General features: G+C 43.5%; 1 protein-coding gene across 12 annotated transcripts in view; it reads left to right on the forward strand.

The window, feature by feature from the left end:
• Positions 1-23,583, forward strand: part of ARVCF (ARVCF delta catenin family member) — a 429,897-nt gene extending 406,314 nt beyond the window's left edge. For 9 of the 12 annotated variants that reach the window (XM_039504866.1, XM_039504865.1, XM_039504868.1 and 6 more), the window contains 9 exons: positions 2,015-2,142; positions 4,541-4,691; positions 5,945-6,137; positions 7,125-7,236; positions 8,919-9,009; positions 10,061-10,114; positions 15,505-15,596; positions 18,444-18,557; positions 21,282-23,583. In XM_039504866.1, the coding sequence (XP_039360800.1) occupies positions 2,015-2,142; positions 4,541-4,691; positions 5,945-6,137; positions 7,125-7,236; positions 8,919-9,009; positions 10,061-10,114; positions 15,505-15,596; positions 18,444-18,545 (923 nt within the window). In that variant the 3' untranslated portion in view covers positions 18,546-18,557; positions 21,282-23,583. The remainder of the gene's footprint in view (positions 1-2,014; positions 2,143-4,540; positions 4,692-5,944; positions 6,138-7,124; positions 7,237-8,918; positions 9,010-10,060; positions 10,115-15,504; positions 15,597-18,443; positions 18,558-21,281) is intronic. The other 3 variants (XM_039504857.1, XM_039504863.1, XM_039504862.1) reach the window with 3 other exon arrangements.
• The last annotated feature ends 1,231 nt before the right edge of the window (positions 23,584-24,814 follow it).

Raw genomic sequence — 24,814 nt, forward strand, 5'->3', positions numbered from 1 at the left:
CCTGGTTTAAAACCACGTCAGAGCAGCCTGGGGTGCAAGTGAAATGCTCAAAAATGTTAAATAAAATAAAAGCACATCCAAACGTTCTATGAAAGCATGGAGCCTACTGTCTACACCTTGCTATCAGTATGGGGCAAAGAAGGCCTCTCCTGCTGCCAACAGGTATGTTCCACTGAAGGAAATTTAAAAAAAAAAAATGCTGAAATTTAGCTTCTCATTGTTGATTGGGACACACACACACACGCACGCACGCACGCACGCTATTAACTTGAGTAGATTCACTAGAAGCAAATGAAAAAACTAGAAGCAACCTGTGAAGAACATAGTAGAGATACAAGAGGAACACACTTCACCCTTCCCTGTCAGCCATTTGAGTCCCACTAGCTTTGGGATCTGCTTGGTCTGCAACAGTCCAAATCTTTCTTATTTCCCTGGCACTGTTGTGGAGTAGGGGTGGGGAGAGGAGGTAAAATTTAAGGTTGGGGGATTATTTCCGGGCTTGCTGGTGGAGAATTGTGCTGGTGCTATATTTGTTACATGGGAACAGTGCTCTTTCTAGCATTCTACAAATCTAGATAGATTCAACATGCTTGTGCCAAGACTTATATTGTCCCTTTGTCTATTCTCCACCTTTGTGTCACCTCTCATGTTGTTCGTAACACCACAAATGTGTCCCAACCTTCCCTTGTGGTAAACGCTTGAAAAGCAACCTATTCTGTGTAAAGCTTTCCAGCTACACTGACCATCTGCCCTTCCACATTTACTCCAGTAAACCCTCTCTTTAGTGTATTGTATCATCCCATGCTCACCAAAGCACTTTGGGGCATGGATTTTTTTTCTTTGGTGTATATTCCATGTACAGTGTCACTCTCCATTGAAGTCACATTGGGTTGGCAAGTCCTTTGTACTGGTTACTTGCATAATCTCCTGTCATTAATGTAATATATCATCCCCACTTGATGACTAGATCTTGGGTGACGGAGAAGAGAAACAACCTCAAACTACATGAGCGCCTATTCCTGACTCATAAATAAGCAATAATATAATATGGATATGCTACATAAAAGCATGTCACTATAGTGAAACATGCTCTTAATAATACTACTGTAGACTAAAAGCACATGCAATCCTCAGATTTCAATGGGTGCTTATACAAACATCAATTCATGTAATTAGCATGACAGAGCCTCTCCAAAGTAAATAAACACCATCCACATTGTACAGCACCTAGCACACTGGGGTGCTGGTCCATGACATGGGCTCCTAGGCACTGCAGTAGTACACACAATGCATAATAACAACTCTATAGATGAAGACACTGAGGTTACTGTCAATAACTTGCCCAAGATCACTTGGGAAGTCTGTGGCAGAACTGGAAATAGATTCCAAATCTTCTAACTCCAGTCCTGTGCCTTACCTATAAAACTGAGGTGCTAACTCTGGGATATTCTTTTAAAGTGTGTTCCATCTACATCAGCCTCTAGATTTAATACAATGCTTGTATATCTCTTCGTGTAATAAGTTGTATTTCTCCCCATCCCTCCAGGTGATGATTCTCATCAATCCAACTTTCCATGGCCACCTTTCAGCAGGCAGGCGTGGGAGTGGGGCGTATGCTATGACCATGCTGTACACTCCCACTTTGGGCATTATTAATCATGCCTAGAAAGTGTCTGAAATTGTGTGTACAAAGCAGTGCAAACTGAATTCACACCCAGCTTAGCAATGCAGCTGTGAATTTGTGCAAACAGACCCAAGCTCGTGTCACCCGGCTGTGCATACACATGCTCAGTGTGATTAAATATATGGAATCGGAGTAACCCAAAGGCTTCTAAATGTTCAGCCGCGAGATGGGCTCTCCTTCCTGAAAATGAGCAGAGTGAATGTGTGTGCAGGGGCTCTCAAAAGTGTAGTGTTAATATGTCCTACTGCTGAGTTCCTTCTCATACATGGTGAAATAAAGACATGTCAAATATTGATCCATATGTTGCCTCTCCTGTTTTTCCCCCTTCAGGCTTTGAATTGCTCTACCAGCCGGAGGTGGTCCGGCTCTACCTCTCGATCCTCACTGAAAGCCAGAACTTCAACACTTTGGAAGCTGCAGCAGGGGCTTTGCAGAATCTCAGTGCTGGAAATTGGACAGTGAGTCTAGCCTTTTCCTTTGCTTAATCCTAGTTAGAAATTGGTACAATGGAAATTCCCTTTAAGCCCTCTAGGACTGATATCACTTGATAGCTTGCAAATTGCACTCTGTTATTTTTCTTTTGTGAATCTCCTTTGGAAGATTTTTAGCTTTTGGTTTAAACAAAGTGGGGTAAATAATTAGCTTTTAGAAAAGGTTTCAGTGTTGCATAGAAGTATTTAAAAAATAAAATAACTTCCATGTATGCATCTATTGAAATATTCATCAGAGACATGATCCCGAAGGTTACCAAGCATGACTAATCTAAAATTAAAGAACAAACTCTCTGTTCAGACAGACTAGATCTCCCCTTTGTGGTATCTGGGTAGAGTTCTCAAGTGCCTAATGATTTTGAGTTTCAATGAGACTTAGGTGGTAAGTCACTTAAGCATTTGTGAAAATTTTACCTTCTGTTTTTACCTGTAAACAGGGAGGGATGAACTCCAAAAAGCCAAACTGGCATCTTTAGAACATCACTCAGGCAACATTGGAGATAAGACAGACACTGACAAACAGGCCTGGCCCTAGCCATTTTGGTACCCTACGCAGCCTTCCCCCCTCCCCGTGGGGGTGCTGTGTGGGGCCCCAGGCCTCTATTGAGAGGTGGCCCCAGGGGAAGTGGTGTGGGGGGTGGGGGCTGGCCACTTCCTGCGGGAAGTGGAGTGACCTGGCCCCGGCCTGCTCTGCTCCCCTGACTCCCAGGCTTGAGGGGCAGGGGGGAACCACGCCGTAGCACTCGCCGGCGGCACGGCTGGGAGCCAGGGGAGCGGAGCAAGTTGGGGCCGGGTCACTCTACTTACCGCCGCCCGACCCCTCCTGCAGTCCTCAGGGGAAGGGCTGGTTGGAGTGGGGGGGGGGGTGGAGCAGGGCAGGGGCCATGTGGAAGAGGCGGAGCAGGGGCTGGAGCAGCACGCAGCTGCGTAGGGCACCGGTGTCTTACGCAGCTGCGTACTTTGTGTATGGGTAGGAACAGCCCTGCTGACAAAACAGAAGTAGAATTGCTCAATTCTGTTGATTCTCCAGTTGTTCTGACATTTGTCATCTTTCCTGTTGTCACATAAGCTAGATGCATGGAAGTTCCGTTTGGCGTTTTCAAACGGTATTTGTGAATATTGCCACCTTGTAAAATTGTCCTGAGAATTTAATAGGCCAGGCACGAGATCTACCCGCCCTCTTTACCATGCTGGTTGATGGTAACAGATGAAAACTAATGCTATTTTACTTGCCTGTGGGGGAAAAAACAACAGTTCACTTGCCCCAGGCAAACAGAATTTTGTATGGCTGGAGTGTTGTCATTGAGATTAAAGGGAATGCAAATCTTAAAATGAGCAAGTGTTACTTTTTAGATCACTTATCTGCTGCTGCTTTCATTTGTGGGTTTCTTCAGCAGTGCTTGTTTTTAGAGCTGGGTAACCATATTTACCCCAGGGCTGGGTATTGTCCTGATTCATCAATAACACTCAGGAGTTGCATCCCGTAAACCCTCCTCCCCCTACAGTAATCAGTCCACTCTTAGCAAAGAATACTGGAATGTCTCTGGACATGACAAAGTGAGGTCATCCACACAGGGCTGCCGGGGGCGGGGCAAGTGGGACAATTTGCCCCAGGCCCCGCGAGCCCTGGCCCGGCGGTGGTCCGGGTCTTTGGCGGCATTTCAGCGGCGGGGGGGCCCTTCAGTGCTGCCGAGGACGTGGAGCGACTGAAGGGCCCCCCGCTACCAAAATGCCACCGAAGACCCGGACCACTGCCGGGTGAGTACAAGCACCACAGCTCCCCCGCTTTCCCCCAGGCCCCCTGAATCCTCTGGGTGGCCCTGCATCCACAGCAACCACAAGTCCGTGAAGTAGCAGGTTTGAATTAGTTTGAAAAATCGCTTTTTAAAATATAATTATTTACAAACATGCATGAAACAGAGAATAGAAACAAGTAATTTTTTAAAAGCTAACAGGAGCTGTTCCTGCTAAGTGACCTCTTTTCTGATGGGGAGGAATACATTTTCCATTGAGGCCTATATAGTAGCCTGTACTCTTCCTCTGCTGCTCTTAAATTTTTATAGAACAGATGATTCTTCCCCGACTCCGTCTTCTCCTCTCCTCCCCCTCCACCCCCTCCCCCCAGCTATAAGATGAAATACTAGCTGCCTCCTTTTCGCGCTTGGTGCACGATGGACTTGGATGGACGGTGGGATAAGTCTCACACATGTCGCCGTGCAGAGAGTAAGGAGGAACTGTTTGCATAAGGGGAAATTCTTCAATTTCATGCTGAAAAAAATCAGACCCCATCACTGAAAGAAATGCAGGAAAACGGGTCTCTAAATTCACAATATTGTGTGTTGCTTTTCTTCTTGTGTGCACACAGTGGTCCACGTACATCCGTGCAACAGTACGAAAGGAGAGAGGCTTACCAGTCCTCGTTGAGCTTCTCCAGTCTGACTCTGACAAGGTTGTGAGAGCTGTGTCAATTGCACTGAGGAATCTCTCTATGGATCGTCGCAATAAGGATCTCATAGGTACCTTCTGAGCTTCTCTCACAGGAGTGTGACCCCATAAACACATGGGCACTGTAAAATTGTTTAGGCTTTTGTCAGGTATTGAAGCTGAGGTTTATTCTGCGTACAAATCCCATTAGCATTATATAGGAGTCTTGTGCACATCCAAAGTGAAGAACTGCCATCTAAAAATTCTGTTTGAGCCCATTATGGTGTGATTTAATGGAAATGAACCGTTACTTTGCAGCAGATCTCAAAGTAATTTGCAAAAGTATAATAATGGCTTTTTGATTTGATATGATTCCCCCTCTGGCCCCCTTTGCTCTGTCAATGACCCCTGCCTCGCCTCGCCTCTCCCACTCTCAGCCTTCTGCCTTCTCCTGTGCTATCCCCTGTATCGAGAAGCCGGGTACCCAAGTGCTCTCCATTCAGATCGTCCCCCTTAAAAGTCAGCTTCTCTGCAGTGCTCCCCAACTCTAATCCACATTAGCAAAAATCCACTCACTACTCATTAAATGAAAGTGGCAGAGGCTGAGCGCCAAGGTAAAGCCTTTGGGTGGGTCTCCCAGTATATGTCCTGGGTGACTTGCCCGATCTGTTTAAACTATAACCTCACCAAGCAAGGAAATGTTTGTGCCGCATACAGAGCACAGATGCTGATGCTTAATCAATACAAATCTCCAATTCTACTTCAGTACGCCTACGTTTCATAAAAACCACATCCAGCGCCGAGCTGTAGCTACCAAACGGTACAAACACACATCTGGGAGTAATGGACCCAGGACTCCTAGGCTTTTCTTCAGCGCTGCCTAGCGTGAAGGCCAGATGGACGTTCTTACCTTTCAGGGGAAGGTTAATAGATGCATTGTTGCATACCTTGCCCCTGCAGACCTCTTACAAGGCTGCGTTGAGTAAGCGTTGTGTGCATGCATTAGCATTAATAGGTTCGCCTCAGTTTATGAATGCTTGTTTGCTTCATGCACGGCAAAGTGTGATGTGTTGGCTGTGAAATACTCAATAAATGTTTGACTTTTTTGCCTCTGAGACCTGTAGTATTGATTATGCAGAATGAGTTTGCTTTAGATATCAGTTCTCAAACATCTTGAGAAAGTTAATGATAAATGCAGTATGAAATAGTCTTGAGATTCAAGGAAATTACATTAGAAAATCTTCAGACTTTTGGGTACTTCCTTATATTCTAGCTTTCAGGACAGGAAGCTGTTTCTTGAAATGATTATCAGGTCTGACTAATGGTAGCTCTTCCCCTTATCTAGGTAGTTATGCCATGGGTGAACTGGTAAGAAATTTGCCTAGCAGGCAACAGAGATCTGCTAAAAACCTGGAAGAGGATACAGTGGTTGCAGTCTTGAATACCATCCATGAAATCATTACTGACAGTTCAGAAAATGCAAGGTCCCTGATCCAGACACAGGGCATTCAGAAGCTGGTAGCTATCAGCAAGTCAAGGTACATTTCTTACTATAATAGAAAACAAAGTAAAGAGGATACTGTACACTAACCCCACGGTGATGCTTTGTGATGGTGCCCGGTCAGATGTGTAACTGAAGCACTTAAAACATGCAATAAAAACAAATCTTACATCAGTGCCTTTAATGGGCTTGGTTGACTTAAGAGATAAAATCAATAAGATAAAAAGTTCTGTCATCTCAGGATACAATCTCTTTGTTTGATATGCCTTATCATTATGCATACATTTATCAAACATCATTTGCAGTGAAGCTGAGACCTGTGTTTGCAAAGCAGGAGACCTTTATCCTGTGACATTCCATTCCTGAAATGCCAGTGACGCAACTTTTATATCTGTTAAGAGGAATGGTTAATGATTTGCAGTGATCATTCTGTCTGAAGGGCAGCAGTGATAATTTAAATGATGCTTTTGTACCATGTAGCCCTGTTGAAAAGCTGTATCCTGATTGGAGAAGGGCTTCCTTCTGTACTTCAGCCAAGTAGAAATTAGCTCATTCATAAGTGCCTTTTTATCAAACTGTTGAGAGGCTAGCTGGAGATTTCTTTAACCTTTTGCCTTTTCATCAGTAAGGCCTTGTCTGCACCAGAGGGGGATACATTTTAGTTTGTGCTAGTGTGTCACTCGCTAACTGGCCCGTGTGGACTCCGCTGGCATGCGCTAAAAGTGCCCTACTGTGTGTGTTGAAGTCACATCTGCATATTTAACTACCTCTTTTGCAGATGTCTCTTGTCTGAGCAAATGTGTTTACACACATGCAGATAGATGGACCCACATTAATAGAAGCCACTACAGAATTTGGCCCAAATAATGTATATTTTTTTTTTTTTAGAGCTGTCACGTATTGCATCGCTTCTTGGGAAATAATAGACCTGCTAGGAAGATATGGGTTTTAGCATAAAGGGGTCAACATAGGAATGAGTTTGCATTCCTAATGTTTGAAGCTCTAATTTTCTCTCACAAATTAGCCAGTCCCCCAGGGAAACAAAGGCAGCATCTCATGTTCTTCAGATGGCCTGGAGCTACAAAGAGCTACGAAATGTCCTACAGAAGGATGGATGGAACAAATCCCATTTCCAGGTAAAGATGCAGAGTTCCAGTCCAGGTCAGTGGTCACAGAAAGCCCCATGAAGGTGTTTTATCCTTCACTCCATGTTCAGGCCCTACTCCCACTAATGACAATGGCAGGCAGACCAAGACCTCTAAGTCGGTGTTTTCCAGTGATAAAACAATTCTAGTAAAATGATGGTATCATAAATGCAGTTACTGGGTACAGATCTGTGGGATGTGCCTTCCACATTTTAGGGGTTATTCCACCTTAGAGGTACCAAGTCTAATCCATACAAATATACATCAAGGAAAGACTTGGCTCATTTTTATCTGTTGCTTGGGACATAGTCCATGTAGCATGTTGGGCATCTGACTGTTCTTTATGTGAAACTGCTGCTCCTTTCTCTATCTGAAAAGTAACTGGCTTTCACCGTGGCCTGTAAAGCAGCTACTGGTTTGCCCAAGCAGGTGATTAGGGAAGGAGGAATCATCAGCAAAACTGCAGTGAAATGAAAAATACCCAGAATCCCAAATTAGATTCCAGCTGAAGATCAATTTATCAAGAGGGAGTGGAGTGTGAACAGGTTTCCATACATTTTTTTCAAGTTGTTACTTTTTTAGAAAATTGGTTTTACTTCTTACTCTGTTTTGCAGCAGCTTCTCAGAACATTAAAAATGGCCACACTGGGTCAGATCAATGGTCCATCTAGCCTAGTATCCTTTCTTCTGGATAGTGCCATGTGCTTCAAAGGGAATGAACAGAACAGGATAATTATCAAGTGATCCATCCCCTGTTGTCCAGTCCCAGCATCTGGAAGTCAGATCCCTAGGGACACCTGGAGCATGGGGTTGCATCCCTGACTGTCTTGGCTACTAGCCATTGATGGACCTATCCTCCATTAATGTATCTAATTATTTTTTGAAGCCAGTTATAGTTTTGGTCTTCACAACATCTCCTGGCAACAAGTTCCACAGGTTGACTGTGCATTGTGTGAAGAAGTACCTCCTTTTGTTTGTATTTAAACCTGCTGTCTGTCAATTTCATTGGTTGATCCCTGGTTCTTGTGTTATGTGAAGGGGTAAATAACACCTCCTTATTCACTTTCTCCACACCATTCATGATTTTATAGACCTCTATCATATCACCCCTTAGACGTTTCTTTTCAAAGCTGAACAGTCCCAGTCTTTTTAATCTCTCCTTACATGGAAGCTGTTTCATACGCTTCATCATTTTTGTTGCCCTTCTCTGTACCTTTTCCATTTCTATTACATCTCTTTTTTGAGATGGGATGATCAGAACTCTGCACAGTTTTCAAGGTGTGGGCATACCATTTATTTATGTAGTAGCATTATATTTTCTGTCTTATCTATCCCTTTCCTAATGGGAAACTTAACTTTTTTGACTGCTGCTGTACTATCCCTTTCCTAATGGGAAACTTAACTTTTTTGACTGCTGCTGTACATTGAGTGGATGTTTTCAGAAAACTATCCACAATGACCACAAGATCTTTCTTGAGTGGTAACAACTAATGGAGACCCCTTCCTTTTGTACGTATTGTTGGCATTATGTTTTCCACTGTGCATTACTTTGCATTTGCCAACATTGAATTTCATCTGCCATTTTGTTGCCTAGAGATCCCTTTGTAACTCTTCACAGTCTGCTTTGGACTTAACTACCTCGAGTATCCTTACCTTTCCATTTTGTCTTCTAGTCTGTCTCTGCAGCACCAAAGGGATCCAAAGGTACGTCTGGCAAGTCTGGCTACGATGATAGTACTCTGCCACTGGTGGATAAAAGCCAAGGTCAGTTCTGCTCATTGGTGTGGGCCATAATGATTTTCCTTGTGCTATTTGCCATGTCTGTGAAGTGTATTTCTCTAATTGGATAAATATCAGTTTCTACTTTTTTTTTTTTTACGGTGCCTTTTATCCAAAGATCCTGAAGCAATTGACATTAGAGACTATATAGACAATGATCACATCCCTTGTATGAAATGTATGATACCCAGTTCAGGATGAAAAGTTCAGTTGGAGTCTATAGGGAGTATTTTAGATAGGCATGGAGTAACTACCCAGCAGAAATTTAGCTAAGGAGCAGGCTAACTGTTGTGGTAAGTGGATGGTATTTTTACTAACCACAAGTCATCAGATCTTGGTGTTATATCTCATGCAAAGGGCATCACCTCTAGCAATGCCCTGGGACACTTGTTCAGCGCTGATTCATTTGACGTACCCTCTGTTGAATCACCAGCCCAGTTTCCTGTGTCACTTAGCTTTGCAGTGGAGGTATTCTATCCAAGTACTGACCCAGACCCAACTGTGCTTGGTTTGTCAGATTTGACAATAATTGCACCAGTGGTGCCAGGGCTCCAGACCATGTTGATTTCCTTAGTCTTTTATTTAATTTTGATCATGATGGAAATAGAAACCAATATTAAAATTACCCTCTTGAGGCCTTTGATTGCCTACTGATTTCTCTTCTCTCTGGCCAAAGAAGGGAATCTCATCCCATCTTGGATGGGTCCAGAGATAAATTCTAGAAAGTATATGTGGTTCAGAGCAGCCACCAAGTTTGTGGCGTCCTTCGGATAGAGGAATGTATGTGATTCAGAGCCATGGCACAGGGGATGTCAGTTTAGCATTCTCTTTGGGGGCCTAACTCAGAACCTTTCTTTGTGAATTATCAGAACCTTAGTATTGTTTCATTATAGCCTCTTGTGTCCTCATTATAGTCTCTTGAGTGCAATAAATCATTGTCTCCTCTACTTCCTCCAGCCCTGTGATTAATCCCAGCCTGTTCTGCTTTCATGACAGTAAGCATGATACAACTAGTTTCAATGCTTCTGTTTTGTAGATAATGAGAAGGCTGGAAGTCGTGATATGATTCCTCTGGATGAACTTGGTCCAGGTAAATGCAGTCCCGGATCGACCCCCTGTCTATTTCAATAGAGCACACTGTCACTCACGAGAAAGTTCAGTGCTTTCTCTGGGAGGTATTCTTTCATGTGGATAAAGCTGACATTTAAAAACAGAACTTTTCCTTCCAAAAGATCAGTTGTCTGTTTTTTTGGTTTTTTTTTAATGTGTATACTGCATATATACCGGTATCCCCACTACTTTTTAACCAGATCATGTAAATATACTAAGAGCTTCCTGCATTTTTTAATCTCTTTGCTTTGAAGTGGTTGCATCCTGGAGTGAGAGATCCAAAAGCCATCAGATTTCAACTATTGCTTTTTTTTAAAAAGGGGACACTAATTTTGTGAGCTTTAAATCTACTTAAATATCATATTCTGTCTGAAAATGTTTTTCCTGCTGCTCTTAGAGGTTAGCATGAAAAATGACCTTACTTGAAAGAGGCTAGAAGAAAGAAGTACTTTTATTGTTCAGTCTGTAATTATTGTCACTGTTTTCCTGAATTCAGTCAGGGAATTAGTCAGCCCTGCTGCATATGTGGATCTTTCACACAAGAAAGGAAAGAGAAAAAATTTAAAAAATAGGAACACCTGACTGTAAAAATCTGCCACGAGTGATAGGAATGGTGCCAGGGTTTTCGGTATGCAAAGTAGAGCTTAACAGCAGGTGAACATGATCAATCCAACAACTTTAAACTGTTCCTCATTGGCTCAATGGAAGTTCTTTGTGGAACGAAGAAATAACCCTCCATTCCTCCTTCCATATACAAAACACAGGTTGTGAGAAAGTAATGACTTCTCCTCGTCTTCTCAGCTCCACCTGTTCATCAAGGGCATCTCTCAAAAGCCAGGCAGAATGGCTTCATTTTCCCAATACAAGTTATGGGAATGGCTCCCTTTCACCAAACTTCTCTAGAGTCTCTTGTGGGTTTGAAGCCTGCAAGCCATGGTATAATCCATGCAATCTGTCTCAATAACACTGGCATTACTGTGTGGTGTGCTGTCCATTGAGATAGTGGGCATCAGCTGCCTTGCTCATAGCAATCAGTACTGGACAGAGGGAGGAGATTTCACTAGTACTTGGAAAAACCTCCACCCTGAGGCGGGTGCACCTAATACCGCAAATGCAGCCTGCCCACCAGGATCTGCAGTGAGAGAAGATTTCCCCCATACATAGCCATTTTGCATAAGTAGATAAAGCAGTAAGGACCAAGGATAGATAACCTCTGAAGAGCTGGGTGGTCTGGAGTCTGTTCTACACATGTAGAATAGCAGCAGCAGGAGGAACTCGTACTTCTAAAGAGAAAAGCAAAGCTGAGTCCATGCAAGACATTCTCTTTCCAAATGCTGCTAGACTCTGTGGCATGGATGTGAGAACAACTTATTCAGGGGCAAGGGATAATTAAAAGCCTGAGCTGCTGCTTTGTCAGCAACAATTGAAAAAAGAGCAGAGATTAAGCCATTTCTACTGGCCTTCCTCTGGTATGGGAAAATCAGGGGTTTTCCTGTTAATAGCCACTTCGGAGGCAAGAGGTTCTCAGGATGAAGGCTGCAATGCTGCATGGGAGGCAGTGCTGTATAAAGGGACAGGGCTGAGAGTCAGGAGATAGCGATTCTGCTCCTGACTCTGCCATTGACTCGCTGTGACTGATTTGTGCCTCAGTTTCCCTATCTATAAAATAGGGATGAGTCCATATTTCTGTGAAGTGCTTTGAGATTTGAAAGGCACCGCAATCTGGGACAGACCAACTGTTTCCTTTTAGTAAAACAGCATAAACACACTCAGTGTTGCTGTGGATTTGCCTCAGTTTTTCCAGCTACAAATATTTGTATTTAAATGTCTGTGTATCTGCAAGTTGGATAGTTTGATATCTCACAATTCACATCTGCACCTGCAAACTTGGCAGTCAGATTGAGCCACTGCTGAAAATCAAACACAATGTTTCCAAAAAGTCAGGATAACAGAAAGATGTTACCTTCCATGATCTCAGCTGACAGCATCCCCCCAGCATGAATAAACTGTTCATATATGGTTTGCATAAGGGAAGACTGAAATAATTGTGGAAGACAATAACTTAAGAATCACACAACGGGATAGGTATGTACTAACTAGTTCAGCTGTCAGGGGCATAAGATCAGAAGTTCTGTGCCCAGATGACTGTAGTTCAGTATTCAGAGAAAAATATTAATCTAATCAATGCTTCGTTTGTTTCGCAGGTTAATACTGATGTGGCTTTATTACAAATACAATTGATCTTAGGTAGGCAGTTTGACAGAATCTCCCACCTCGGAGAGTCCACTCAGATCTGTTCACCACCTCTAGAAAACAAGGTTCCAAGGTTTCTGTCAAATTATCTAGATCCCTATTCTTGGAAACTTTTAAATCAGCTATAACTGGTCACTGAGACTTCTCTGTATCTCATCACCAATACCTTCAAAGGCCAACTCACAGGGAATGCACTAACTCTAGGTAATTGGTTTGCTCCACTAAACTCCAAGAAAATGGATAATGTTAATATTTGACTCTCCGTTCCTCAGGCTCCTCCAGCCAAAGTCCAAATGGCTTATACCTTCCTAAGGCACACTCCAGATTGCTTGTTAATTCCATATAGACTAAATTAAATTTGATCTTTAGAATTAATCTTGAAACGCGGAAGGAACTGAGTTTGTTAATTCCACCACAGAGCCATTGCCCTCAGGGCACTGAGATATTACTGTACTGGTACAGCCTCCTTCAAGATAGTTCTCATTTTAACAAGTCTAACCACAGACTTCCTATCTCAGTTGCTATCTTGATATATTCCCAGCTCAGCATGTGGTTATTAGCTCCAAACAATCCGTTAGAACTGACATGAGTGACACCATTAACAAGGGGTCAGCGTTCAACTGACCGACAATACACGCTACAAAATGCCTTTTAGCCAGAGGCGGCTCTAGCCATTTCGCCGCCCCAAGCACGGCGGCATGCTGCGGGGGGCGCTCTGCTGGTCGCCGGTCCCGCGGCTCCGGTGGACCTCCCACCGAAGCCGCGGGACCAGCGGACCCTCCGCAAGGACGCCTGTGGGAGGTCCACCGGAGCCGCCCTGCCACCCTCCCGGCGACCTGCAGAGCGCCCTCCACGGCACATGCTTGGTGTGCTGGGGCCTGGAGCCGCCCCTGCTTTTAGCTGAGATGTAAACCCAAAGACCCTGACCATTTTTTATCACTTTGATTAAGATTAGGATTCTGAAGGCTGGTGTATTGATTAAACACTAGTTTTTTGCCTACTTAAAATATACACTTTTTTTCCCCATTTGTATATGGTGATATTCTTTAACGTTTCACAACAGTTTAGGACAGGAGGTAAACACTAAACATGAATCATCTCCGTGGCAATTGCATTTCAGTGGTGGGTGAACAGTTCTCTTTGTAGTTTACCTGTTTATAAAGTACTTTGAGATCCTTCTTGATGAAAGGTGCTACACAATGTCAGCGATCTGTTATTTGTAAGTAAATATGATTCAATACGTTTTCAAATGTAAAGGGCTGCTTCTGAGTTGACAACCGAGTTTGGGAGAAAGAGGTGGGAGGGATAGCTCAGTGGTTTGAGCATTGGCCTGCTAAACCCAGGGTTGTGAGTTCAATCCTTCAGGGGACCACCTAGGGATCTGGGGCAAAAAATCAGTACTTGGTCCTGTAGTGAAGGCAGGGGGCTGGACTCAATGATCTTTCAGGGTCCCTTCCAGTTGTATGAAACAGGTATATCTCCATATATCTAAAAAAATAGTCAAATTTCAACTGCTATTGTGCTACCATCATTTAAATGTATAGCATGTACCCATGACTTTTACTATGAATTGAAAAGTTTTTAGATCTGTGTGTGTGTGTGTGTGTGTGTGTGTGTGTGTACCCTGAATGACTTACTGTACACTCCTCCAGGAGAGGTGGATGGTAGGAATTTTTTGGTCGGTCTGGCACAAGCAAGGATGCTATGGATCTTAACTGTCAGCAGAGAACTGAAATGTAAAGCCGTGTATAGCAGTGGTTTTCAAGGATTAAGTTATGCACCACATAACTCAAATGTACTTGATACACTGCGTTAATCATTATAATCAGCGTAGTTATGGATTATTTTTTTATACTATATTGATCTTAATTAAACATATGGACCATCTCAAATGCCTGGTCATTCTGCAAGGCTTCTGCATATGTTGATTTACTGAGCCAACATCTTTTTATAAATTAACTGGATTGCAGCCTGTGTACCCTATTTTGAGAACTGCTGCCCCATAGACTGTTTGCCAGGAGTCACTCCATTTACAAAGCTTTTTGTGCTGCAGCTTCAAATGGATCACTCTTTATTTCACCAGTAGCCCACAAAACGACATCTGGAGTGACTGACTGACATTGATTTTAGAGGGCCTATTGAGTGCAAGCAATAAACCAAGACATGAGGCATTCTGACGTTTTATGTAAAATCTTTTTGGAGAGTACAGTTTGACAGGAAGTAGAACCTGTAATGATCCTTTAATTACATGGAGAGATACAAAGCTTATTAAGAACCATAAATTTGACTGTCACTTAGCCCAGATTACAAAGCTGTCAAAGCAGGCAGGAAAATATATTTGTCCCTGATAATGAGGGAAACTTGATGCACTGGAGAAATAAATTAATAATTGTAACCTCTGACAATGAATCAAAGTGGTTTCTGAAATAATTACAGCATTTCTTCATAAAGCCCCTGCACCCCGTTGTTTCCTCTTTACTCATGTATTCACAGTGCTTTTCAAGTGTCAGGGAGAAAAATCACCCACAGGTGCCATTTCAGAATGAGAGGCAGGTCCAGCACAGCAGGGTTTTCATGGAGATCTCACAAAACTCTACAGGCTGCTTTTCTTACCATTCCAAAGGGGACGTCTCCAAACTATTGTCGTGTCCTGCTTGTAGTCAGGTTCAGAAGGAGTGGGAATTTGTTGCATGCCACTCTGAGAAGGAACCCAGCCAATTAATCAGGCTGTTAAACTCAGAACGCAAGATTTCAGCTGGATTTGGAGCTCATTAGCCACAGGGTGTGAAATAACAGCTTGCTGCTTTCCTTGGACAGGCTACTACTACGCTGCAGCCGGCCAGAATGGAAACTGTGCTGCTTGTTAATGAGATACCAGCATTTGATACGGAGGCGGTGGTATAAAAGGAGTTCTTTTTAAAAAGAAAGGTGGTTAAAAAAATGAAATTGCTGAGCATCAGCCCATGAGGAAGGCACATCCCTATATCTTTGGTTTAATGCTGTGTGTGTGTCTGTCTCTGTCTCTGTCTCTCTCTCTCTCTAATTCTTTGACAATGCAAAACAGCCAAATGTATGGTGGTTTTGCTGCTGCCTGATTGTCATGTCATTCCTTCACAGATGGGTACTCCACCATCGATCACCGGGACAAAGAGCGCAAATACAAGACCAATGACAATATAGGGGATGCATCGGAGAAAGAACCTTTAAAAGTAAGCTTCCAGCTATTCCAAAGGCTGCTTAATGCCATTACAGAATGGGACACCCAGTGTCAGGCAGCAAGGAACGTGTGTCACAAGTACTCAGCAGGGGCTTGTAAATGGTTGGCTATAAAGGCACCATTTCATAAGTGATCACTCGTTAGCCTTAAATGAAAGCAAATGCTGCTTTCTAATAAGGGAGCAACTGCAGGAGAGGGTTTTATAAGCTGATATGTGCTCAAGTTCCTGTAGGTAAATAATGGTTTTACAACAGAATGTGTTTGCTTTATCACTTTCAGCTCCTCCATCCAGGTACATTCCCCAGCCCTAAAGTGTATAGCTCTGCAGGAGACTCTGTTCTGAGAATAGTCACATCAGGCAATTACTACCCACCATGGAAACCATAAAGGAGCATAGCTGAAAGCCTGTGTGTCTTTGTAAAGCAGTGTGGGGTATATAGCTCCCAGCCCTCGCTCAGACTCTTCTGCACATGGACTCTGTATATGGGTCAGTCTCTCTTACGCAAGAGCCTTCTTTAAAATGAATTTCCAACTCTCTTCTCCCATGCAGTTTTCTTCCTGAAAAGTCAGACTTGAATCTCCCACTTCCATTGTGGGCTACTGAGTTTACCAAAACAGGCTGCATACAAGTAATTGACTTCTATGCAATTTTTCTTACATTCGTGCACAATTTTAGCTAAGTTTTTATAAGCAGTTGCTTTATGCTTCCAGCAGTGCAGTGGCACATGGGACTCCTCCCTACCTCGCAAAAACCCACACATACTCTCCTGTGTGTCATCAGTGGGAAAAACCAGACAATGAAACAAGAGTTTGTGACAGAAAACGTTGCCGCTGATGTTGGGAACCTCAGTGCTAGGGAGCCCTGAGCATCTGTGGTGAAATCTCCTCACTGTTTTGTGGAAACTCCAGGAGATCCGGATGCTCCAGGTTAAACGGCCAAGCAGTTGAAAAGGAAAGACTTTGCAGTTAGTGCAAGGCACGGAGCAAAGGCATGCAGATGTGGGCATGCAGAAATCTTCCCACAGACTGAGCCAGTAGTACACCTGCCTGGCGGTGATGGTCGGTCTGTCTGTATTAACATGTGCACACAAACACTCACCATCGGGATTGAGTATAGCTACCCCTCCTCTCTATTAAAGGCAGAGGCCAGCCACAGTCCACACTTAGTTCAGACACACACAGTTTTTTCCTCTTTCATTCAAAGGCTATTTAAAACCTTCACCTTGTCAGAAGCTTCTCGTCTAGCAACCTCATTAATATAAGCCATTGTCTTGTGATATCCTTGCAGTGCCAAACCCTGCAAGCTTGCTGTTATTAGCCGGCCTGAATGAGTAGGAGTCTTGTGTCACGTGGCTGCAGTGTGACTGAAACACTGACCTCTTTACCCTCTGGGTTAGCCCAGCCTCCAATTTTACTTTAATATGACCTTCCATTATCCAGTACTGTAACCGGGTGAGGATTATGGCTGTGCAGGGATTAGGAGACCTCAGCGACCCTTAAAGCTGTGCTGCAAGGGAACAGCCACTGTCGTTTAAAACTAGCTGCCCTATTTAGCCCATGTACAATCCATTTCCTAAACCTGCACCCTTTGTGCTATATATAATGGGATTTGATAGCAATCATCTTTTAGTGTGAATGTAGAATGCTGATTGCCTTTATGCTTTACAGTCACTAGTAAAGATGGAAAGGAAACAAAATCTTTGGTTGCTCTCACCTTTGCCTTTGGAAGTGGTAGCTGCTTCCTTCATTTGTTTGTCATCTCTGTCCTTTCCTGTTTCACTGTGTAGTAGCCCTGATCAAACTGGGAAATTTCTATCTTAAGTGCTTAGGAGCAATTCACTTTGTATTATTCATGGTTATGTTTTAGGATAAATTTCCAAAGTGCTACACAAAGATTGAACCACAAGGCTCTGAGATTGCCACTGATGGGAATCGGGTGTCTAAATCCCAGTTACTCACTGTGGAAATACCATCTGATTGACACAATGTTATTCTGATATGGAAACAGATGGCCCAGCCTGAACCAGAGGTTAATGGTATAAGCTTTCCAGTCCACCCATCCACAGTCTTAGTGTGCATTGCAGGATGCTGAGGAGGAGGGTGAACTAGGGGAGATGGCTGCAAAGATTAGGATGCTGTTCTGCAGGAATGACAGAAAATGCTTCTTCCAGAGGAAAGGGGGATAAGGTGGGAGGGGAGAGGATTAGCAAGTGCGTATTACTTTTACCATGTGACACACACAGGTAGCCAAATACAGCCCACAGAGCTATATAATGCAGTGCAAGGCCACCTTCATCTTTCCTAAGGTTGAGGTGCAACCCACTGAAGCAGGTGGTGGTTCCATTGTGCAATGCTTTGGCTTGATCGGAGCAGAAGTTACTTGCGTTGGGACCTGTCTCTTCCTCAGTCTGTGCTTCCTCCCTGTTAAAGATGGAGGGCAGCCCAAATACAGTCTGATTTAGGAACCCGAGGGCAGCACCTCAGTGGCATGTCATGTTGTTGAAGCAGCCCTTAGCTGGGCAAAGTCTAGATACCCCCTGCACTACCCTATGCAAGAGAAATGTGTGTGCTGATTTCTAGCTGGTGAACAATCCAATAACCGTGGCTCAGAGGCTGTATGAGTGGCTAGCCTTGTGAATAATGATTGCAATGAAGAGAAGTGCTGCCGCGAATGTTTCTGTCAGTGCCTGTGGAATAGCTCACGCCTTTGCCAATTTTGTTTCTTTCTCTCTCTCCACTAATTCCCCCCTTGCAATCCTTTTGAGCTGACTGATTTGTTTGTTTGTGTTTGATTAATCCGCTCTGTTTTGCCTTTAACTCCTCACCCTGTTTGCTGCAGAATGACACAAATAGGAAAAACATTAACAGGAGTAACAGGGCTTCGGTGAATCTGGTGGATGCCCGTGACATTAAACCCCAGCCTGTTGACTCCTGGGTCTAATTTGCATGCATGGTAGGTCCTTTTAATGGTAATTGGTGCTAGTGATTACCTTGTCTCATTGTGCATGATCTGTATCGCTGCAGAATCTTTCCGAGGCTAATGGCTAACTGGTTCCTTTTAGGCAAATGAAAATGCATTGGAAAAGGGATGTTTATATTGCACACTGTATCTTTAATGAAACACAATAAACCACTGCTGTTTGATTAAATAATAACCTGTCAAATAACCAGACAGCGCATTAATATCCTGACTGATGGGTTGTCAGCTGAAATGTGAAGGATCTCTGCTATTAGGCCATGGGAATTAAATTGAATATAATTTTCCTGACTGATCTCAAATGTTTACAACCATTTCTCCCCCTCCTGTGCCCCCCAGCCCTCCGGCTCATTACCAGGTTTAGCCTGAGCCCTCAGGAAAAGTACATCCTGACCATTTGTGGATCTCCCCTGAGGCTCCCAAGAATTCCATGGTCCTGTCCCCCAAGGGAAAGCTGGTGACCCCCCCCCACACACAATTAATTTCAAGGGGGGGGGAATTTAAATATGGAGCCACAAGTCCCACTTCCTGCTCCTTCTTCTCTGCAGTTCAAGGCTTTTTTTGGTCCCCTTCTTGTTCTCTACCTTCCCTGTGTGCCAAGCTCCTTAAAACTGTGCCAGCTTTTACCACTCCTGCTGTCACTAATCTGCCTGCTCCTGCCCAGTCTGTTATCCATGTTACACCTCCTGGCAGCCCGTCAGATGCCGCATTGTGTGTGGTACAGACTGTGTGGCTGGCTGTGGACTAAAAGAATATCTTTAGTCACCATGAAGATTGCACTACACAGCTTCTCCTTACCCAGTCCCTGAAGGCCTTATTTCCAGAGTGGTGAGCACCCATGACTCCCATTGCTCAGCACTGCAGAAAATCGGTCCTTTTCTCTACTTGGAAATCACATTAATCAGTGAGAAGGAAACTCCAGAAACGCAGTACAATAGGAGGGATCAGAGTTCATGACACCATCTTGTTTCCTTGATGGGAAGGGCTGGAACCCTCTGGCCACTGCAGACCCCTGTAACAGACCCTTATAAGGCCTTTCTCAGCTAGGTGGACAATTCTCCCAGACCTGAAGAAGAGTTCCGTGTAGCTCGACAGCTTGTCTCTCTCACCAACAGAAGTTGGTGCAATATAAGAAATTACCTCACCCACGTTGTCTCCCTAGTTCTCCCAGTACCTACTCAGTCTTTGGCTCCTAACCATCCCTCTTCTGGTCTTAAATCGCTGACAGGCTGTGGGAGCCAGCACTGCCACTGTCTGTCCTGTGCCTGTGTTGGAGACAAATGGGTCTGTGGGCTTCAGTCCTTAGGGCTGTCAGTCTGGCACCTTTCCCGGGCTTTATGCTGACTTCTAGAAGAAGCACTTCTTTAAAGAATTCAAATTTCTGATTGGCTGCTTTGCTGACCCCCTCTGGGTGCTGATTTCAAAGAGCAATTCCTCCATCTCCTGAGAAAACCTGGAAGACTTGCTCTGTCTTCACACAAATTCCTGATGGTAACAGATGAAATAAAGCATTGGAGACCCAGGAGGTGGAGGGGGATGAGAGTGTAGGAGGTGAATTTGCAGGGCTTTGGAGACCTCCAGGAGAATGTTTTTTAAAATCACACGTGAAGCTGGCAGAGTAACTTTGCAACATAAATAGCCCCGGTGATGCTGCACTTTGCTCTTTGCATTCTCCTGGCGACTCTTGGCAAGTAACTTTAAACCTGAAACCTTCCGAGGTCTCAATTTTAGATTCACTTTGTTACTTTTCTAAGACCTTAAAATGATGGGGAAGGAAAAGCTCATATTTCTCTTTAAATGTGTGTTGGGGCATTAAATGCAGATGGCCGTGAGCAGTGGTAGCACCAGCAGACCCTTTGCCACTGCAGCTCTGCACCTCACTCTTTATCTGCAGCGCTCTGACTGTTCCAGTCCTGAGTAGTGCTGGATGAGAGAACACCAACTGGGTGATTTAATGATGCAGACCCACAGGGGACTGGGATGTAACCAGCAGATTCCTGCTCACTTGATTGAAGATTTGAGTCCAGTTCTCTAAAAGTGAAAAGCCAGAGCACAAAAGCCACTGGACTTCCTGGTGCCACCTTAGGACAATGCTTTCAGTCTAGTGCATTAGGAATCAGAGACCTGACCCTGAAGTCCTTTCTTACAAGAAATTCTCATTGAAAGCCAGTTGGAAGTCTCTCCAGAGTAAGGGGAGCAAGGTCAGATCCAATTCATGGGGTTTGAGCAGCTGAATCCCCTGGGCACTGCCCTGAAAATTCGCCCCATCGAAGTACTACATATGTGAACCCCGGGGGGCTCTGCTGTTGCCATAGATTGTTTGTTATTTGTATTGTGGTAGTACTCCAACCAAGATCGGAGCCCCACGGTGCTAGGTGCAGTAGGAAGTCATGGTCCTTGCTCCAGAAGATTGAGATTTAAAGCTTTGACAGGACACCGTGTCCCACGTTTGTTCAGAATCCTTGGGAGTGGAGAAGGCATCGAGGGTGGGTGAGGGGCCGTTTTAAACCTAGGTTGAATTTTTGGTTTTGTTTGGTTTTTGTTGCTAATTTCTGCCCTTAAAGGAACTATGACATTGGGGGTGGGTGAGGGGGGTGGACACTTGCAACTGTCCTGCTACCTGAGCTCATACTGTATGTGCTGGAGATCAACAAAGGTGTATTATTTCATATATTAATCAGCTATGGCTTTATTTTCCAGGGCTAGAGTCCAACTACTTTTTTTTTCTTTTTTTCTTTTTTATTTTTTACTGAGGGGAAAAAACCAATTTGAACCAACACAGAGGATCTCATTTATCAGCACTGCCATTCAGATTCGGAGGGCGATGCATCAGTGAACAGTCTGCAGATTCTAGGAGGGTGTGGGGAGAAAACAGACAACTGCCATCAGCCAACCCTGGAGCACCATGCCTTACAGCAAGACAATTTGCTTTTTAAAACTCAATTACATTCCCACCAGACACAGCCACTTCCCTTTGCCTCCCTCCCCCATCAAAGAAGAAAGAATCCAAGCTTACATCTAAATGGTTAGGTTCTTAGATGACTCTTAAATGAGGATGGTGCCAAGGATGAAAAGAGAAGGTCACGTGGTGGGAAAGAGGACCGCTTTGCAAGTGAAAGAGGAACTGCAGAATATTTGAAATATATCTTGGGTATAGTCGTGAGGAAACTAGCACTTTTCATTTGTTTTTTGGGTTTTGTTTTGAACTGTGAATTTAATTTTTAAAAGATTTTTATATTAGGGAGTTTGGGTTTTTTGGTTTTGAGCTTTTATTTGTTTTTAGTTTTTTTTCACAAGAAATGCAGGAATGTTGAGTGGGTTTGTTGGATTTTAATGAAAGGAGAGAGAAACTATTTACGCTGGTTGAACGGACTGGAACGTAGACAGCGAAGTTGATGCGAGCTGTATAATCCGCTATTAGAGTAAGCGATATCACACTGTGCTATATTATCATTATAATCTGGTGTAAAATACTTCTGCCTTTTGACTTCTGTAATGGTTCTGTTTTTACTTCCACATATGTAAACAGTTTGAAGGTTTCACTCCCAATTCAGAAATCTGTGCTAAGAAGTGGAGTTGGCTGCCTTTTTATTTTTATTGCTCATGATGAGTGCAGTAAAGGAGTTGCTTCCCTCTCTTCTGCCCCTCCCCCCCAAGTGTTGATGTTGGGTTAATGATTATTTTAATCTTTAACATAATTTTATTTCCCATAGCTGTTAACACATTGGGGAAGAATGGAAGCTTCCTCATTACAGAGTTCCCATTAGAACACACTGTAATCTTCAGATGAGTCCGCCCCTTATATTTTTGCTGATAGACTCAGTTTCTATTGGATCCATGTGTGTTTTGGGCTGACGAGCCTGATGAAAAGTGCTACAAAGGGAACTGATATATTTTTTAAAGAAATCATCATCCTGGTTTTGTTTTTGTTTTTTGAGGTTGCACACTTAAGTAAGGGTCAAATTCAGCCACTTGCTGAGGGTCTGCTCAAAGCCACCTGGTAGGCCATAGGCAGACTCTCTGCACAAGGGTGAATTTTTGCCCCCGCGGTCACATTTTACACATACGCTATCTGGTGATGCTATGTATTAAATGCAAATCACTGATTTCCTTCGGGTTTTGATCCAATGAAGGAGAAGGATGAAAACAAGAATCAAATCTCTCTCCTAGCATTGGATGGATGCCTTTTACTTACTTTTGTTTAGTTACCATTGTCATTTGGTTGCCATGTTTACACCTACAAGTTCTTAAATACAGTGTGACTGGAAAGCACATTTTTGAATCAAGCAAACTTAATTTTGGGATTTCAGTGCCTGCCGTTTCCTTTGTACATTAAAAATGGGGGAAAAAAACCCAACAAAAAACAAAATATTACTGTAATAGTAAACGTCTAATTTTTTGTACAAAATTAAAAAACTAAAAAAAAGCAAGCATCAAGAGCTTTGTATCTTCTTGAGTATAATAAAATTTGACATATATGCATATAGTTGTGCAGAGGATAGGTTGCCAAAACCGTGTGAAGTAGTATGCAGGACTGTTGATTCAGGGAAAGACTGATGCCCAAGATACACACACTAACTTGCTCCCCCTTCCCATCTGACTCGCACAGAGGGGTTACGTCTGGGTCCTAAGAACGGTGATGTTGCTGGAGCAAAGTAAGATTACAGTCATTGGTTATGTTTACCCTTGTGAGAGAGTCCTGTGAGGTCAAAGACGCTTAGCTGGTTGAGGGAGGCAAAGACAGATGCATCTCTGACCATTTGGATTCTGATGGGCGGGGAGTTCTTTCTTCATGTAGATGTAAAACATAGAGAGTGAAACCAGATGCATAGTTTTACTGTATATTCTAACAATGGTGCTCTTTTCATACTTGTTCTACCAATAAGTGGAGACCCTTTTAACCAGGCTGTTACACAGAAGAGTTTTATACTGCTTTGGTTTCTGTACCTTGTGTGTTCTTTTTGTATATGAAAGGATTAAAAAAAAAAAAAAACTTGCTTCAGCAATTAGCAATGGAACCTTCTTTGTAACCTATTAGAAGTGCATAAGGAAAGGTCCCAGGAGACTCTGGTATCAATCTGTCCCTGGTTAATTTTATCAGAGTATTGTATTTACCAAAGGAGTCTCAGCAAATGATTACTGCAAATAACTAGCCAAATGTTGCAAGGCTTTTCTGCTAAGTCTTTGCAATGTAGTTATTCTACAAATATTCCAAAGCCAAGGAGAGGTTAGGAGGGAGAATGCCAAAAGGGGAAGGCTGTAGGGAAACACACTAGGGAGAGGAGACAGGGGCAATAAACTTAAATGATCTCCTATCCAGAGAGAGACCCCAACAAAAACCTAGATCTAAACACCCATGGTATAGGGATATTCAAAATCTGGATCAGAATCCAGATCAGGCAAATGGCCTCTCGCTTTATAATGGGCCGAACCAAAAACACAGGGGGTTTGAGAAGCAGATTGTGTTTTATATTCTAAGCAGAAGCCATCATACCCCATTAGAAGGAATGGAACTGGATGTTTGGAATCATTTGTGGCTGATTGTTTTTTCCTTGTTTCCTGCTTAGTCTTTTTGTGACTGCTTTGTTTGCAAGACTTCTTGCTACTCAACAGAAGACACCCTACCTCCCCCCCAGTTAATAGTATGAGGTGTTTATACCAAGAGGCAAAATACCAGGACTGTTAACAGGAGCAGTGGGGCTCTGACCACACTCACCACAATGAAGATTTACTCGGAGTATGTAGCAATAACAAGAATTTGATCCTGTACATTTCACTGCTTTTCTTCTGCTCCTCTCCTGCAAGCCTTTCCCTGGACATTGAGCAGAGAGAGGGATCCCAAGGCTGACTTAGACATGAGAATGGCCTCCAGTGTTAGCAGCACCTCCCACCAGCCATAGACCAAATCAGGAAACTCTCTACTTTAAAATGACACTGCTGATCAATCCTAGCATCACATTTAATCAAGTGGCAGGGAAAGCACGTGGCAGAGGGTGGGCTCACCTGTGAGAGGCACTCTTACAGAAATGTATTGGTGCAGGGCCGATGTATGGTAGCTATACCGTATGAGGTCCCATATGAGGAGACATTAAAGAGGCTAGGACTTTTCAGCTTGGAAAAGAGGAGACTAAGCGGGGATAAGCTAGAGGTATATAAAATCATGAGTGGTGTGGAGAAAGTGAATAAGGAAAAGTTATTTATTTTTTCCCATAATATAAGAACTAGGGACCAAC

Source organism: Mauremys reevesii, linkage group 18 (genome assembly GCF_016161935.1).
Source record: "Mauremys reevesii isolate NIE-2019 linkage group 18, ASM1616193v1, whole genome shotgun sequence".
NCBI classification, from domain to species: Eukaryota; Metazoa; Chordata; order Testudines; family Geoemydidae; genus Mauremys; species Mauremys reevesii.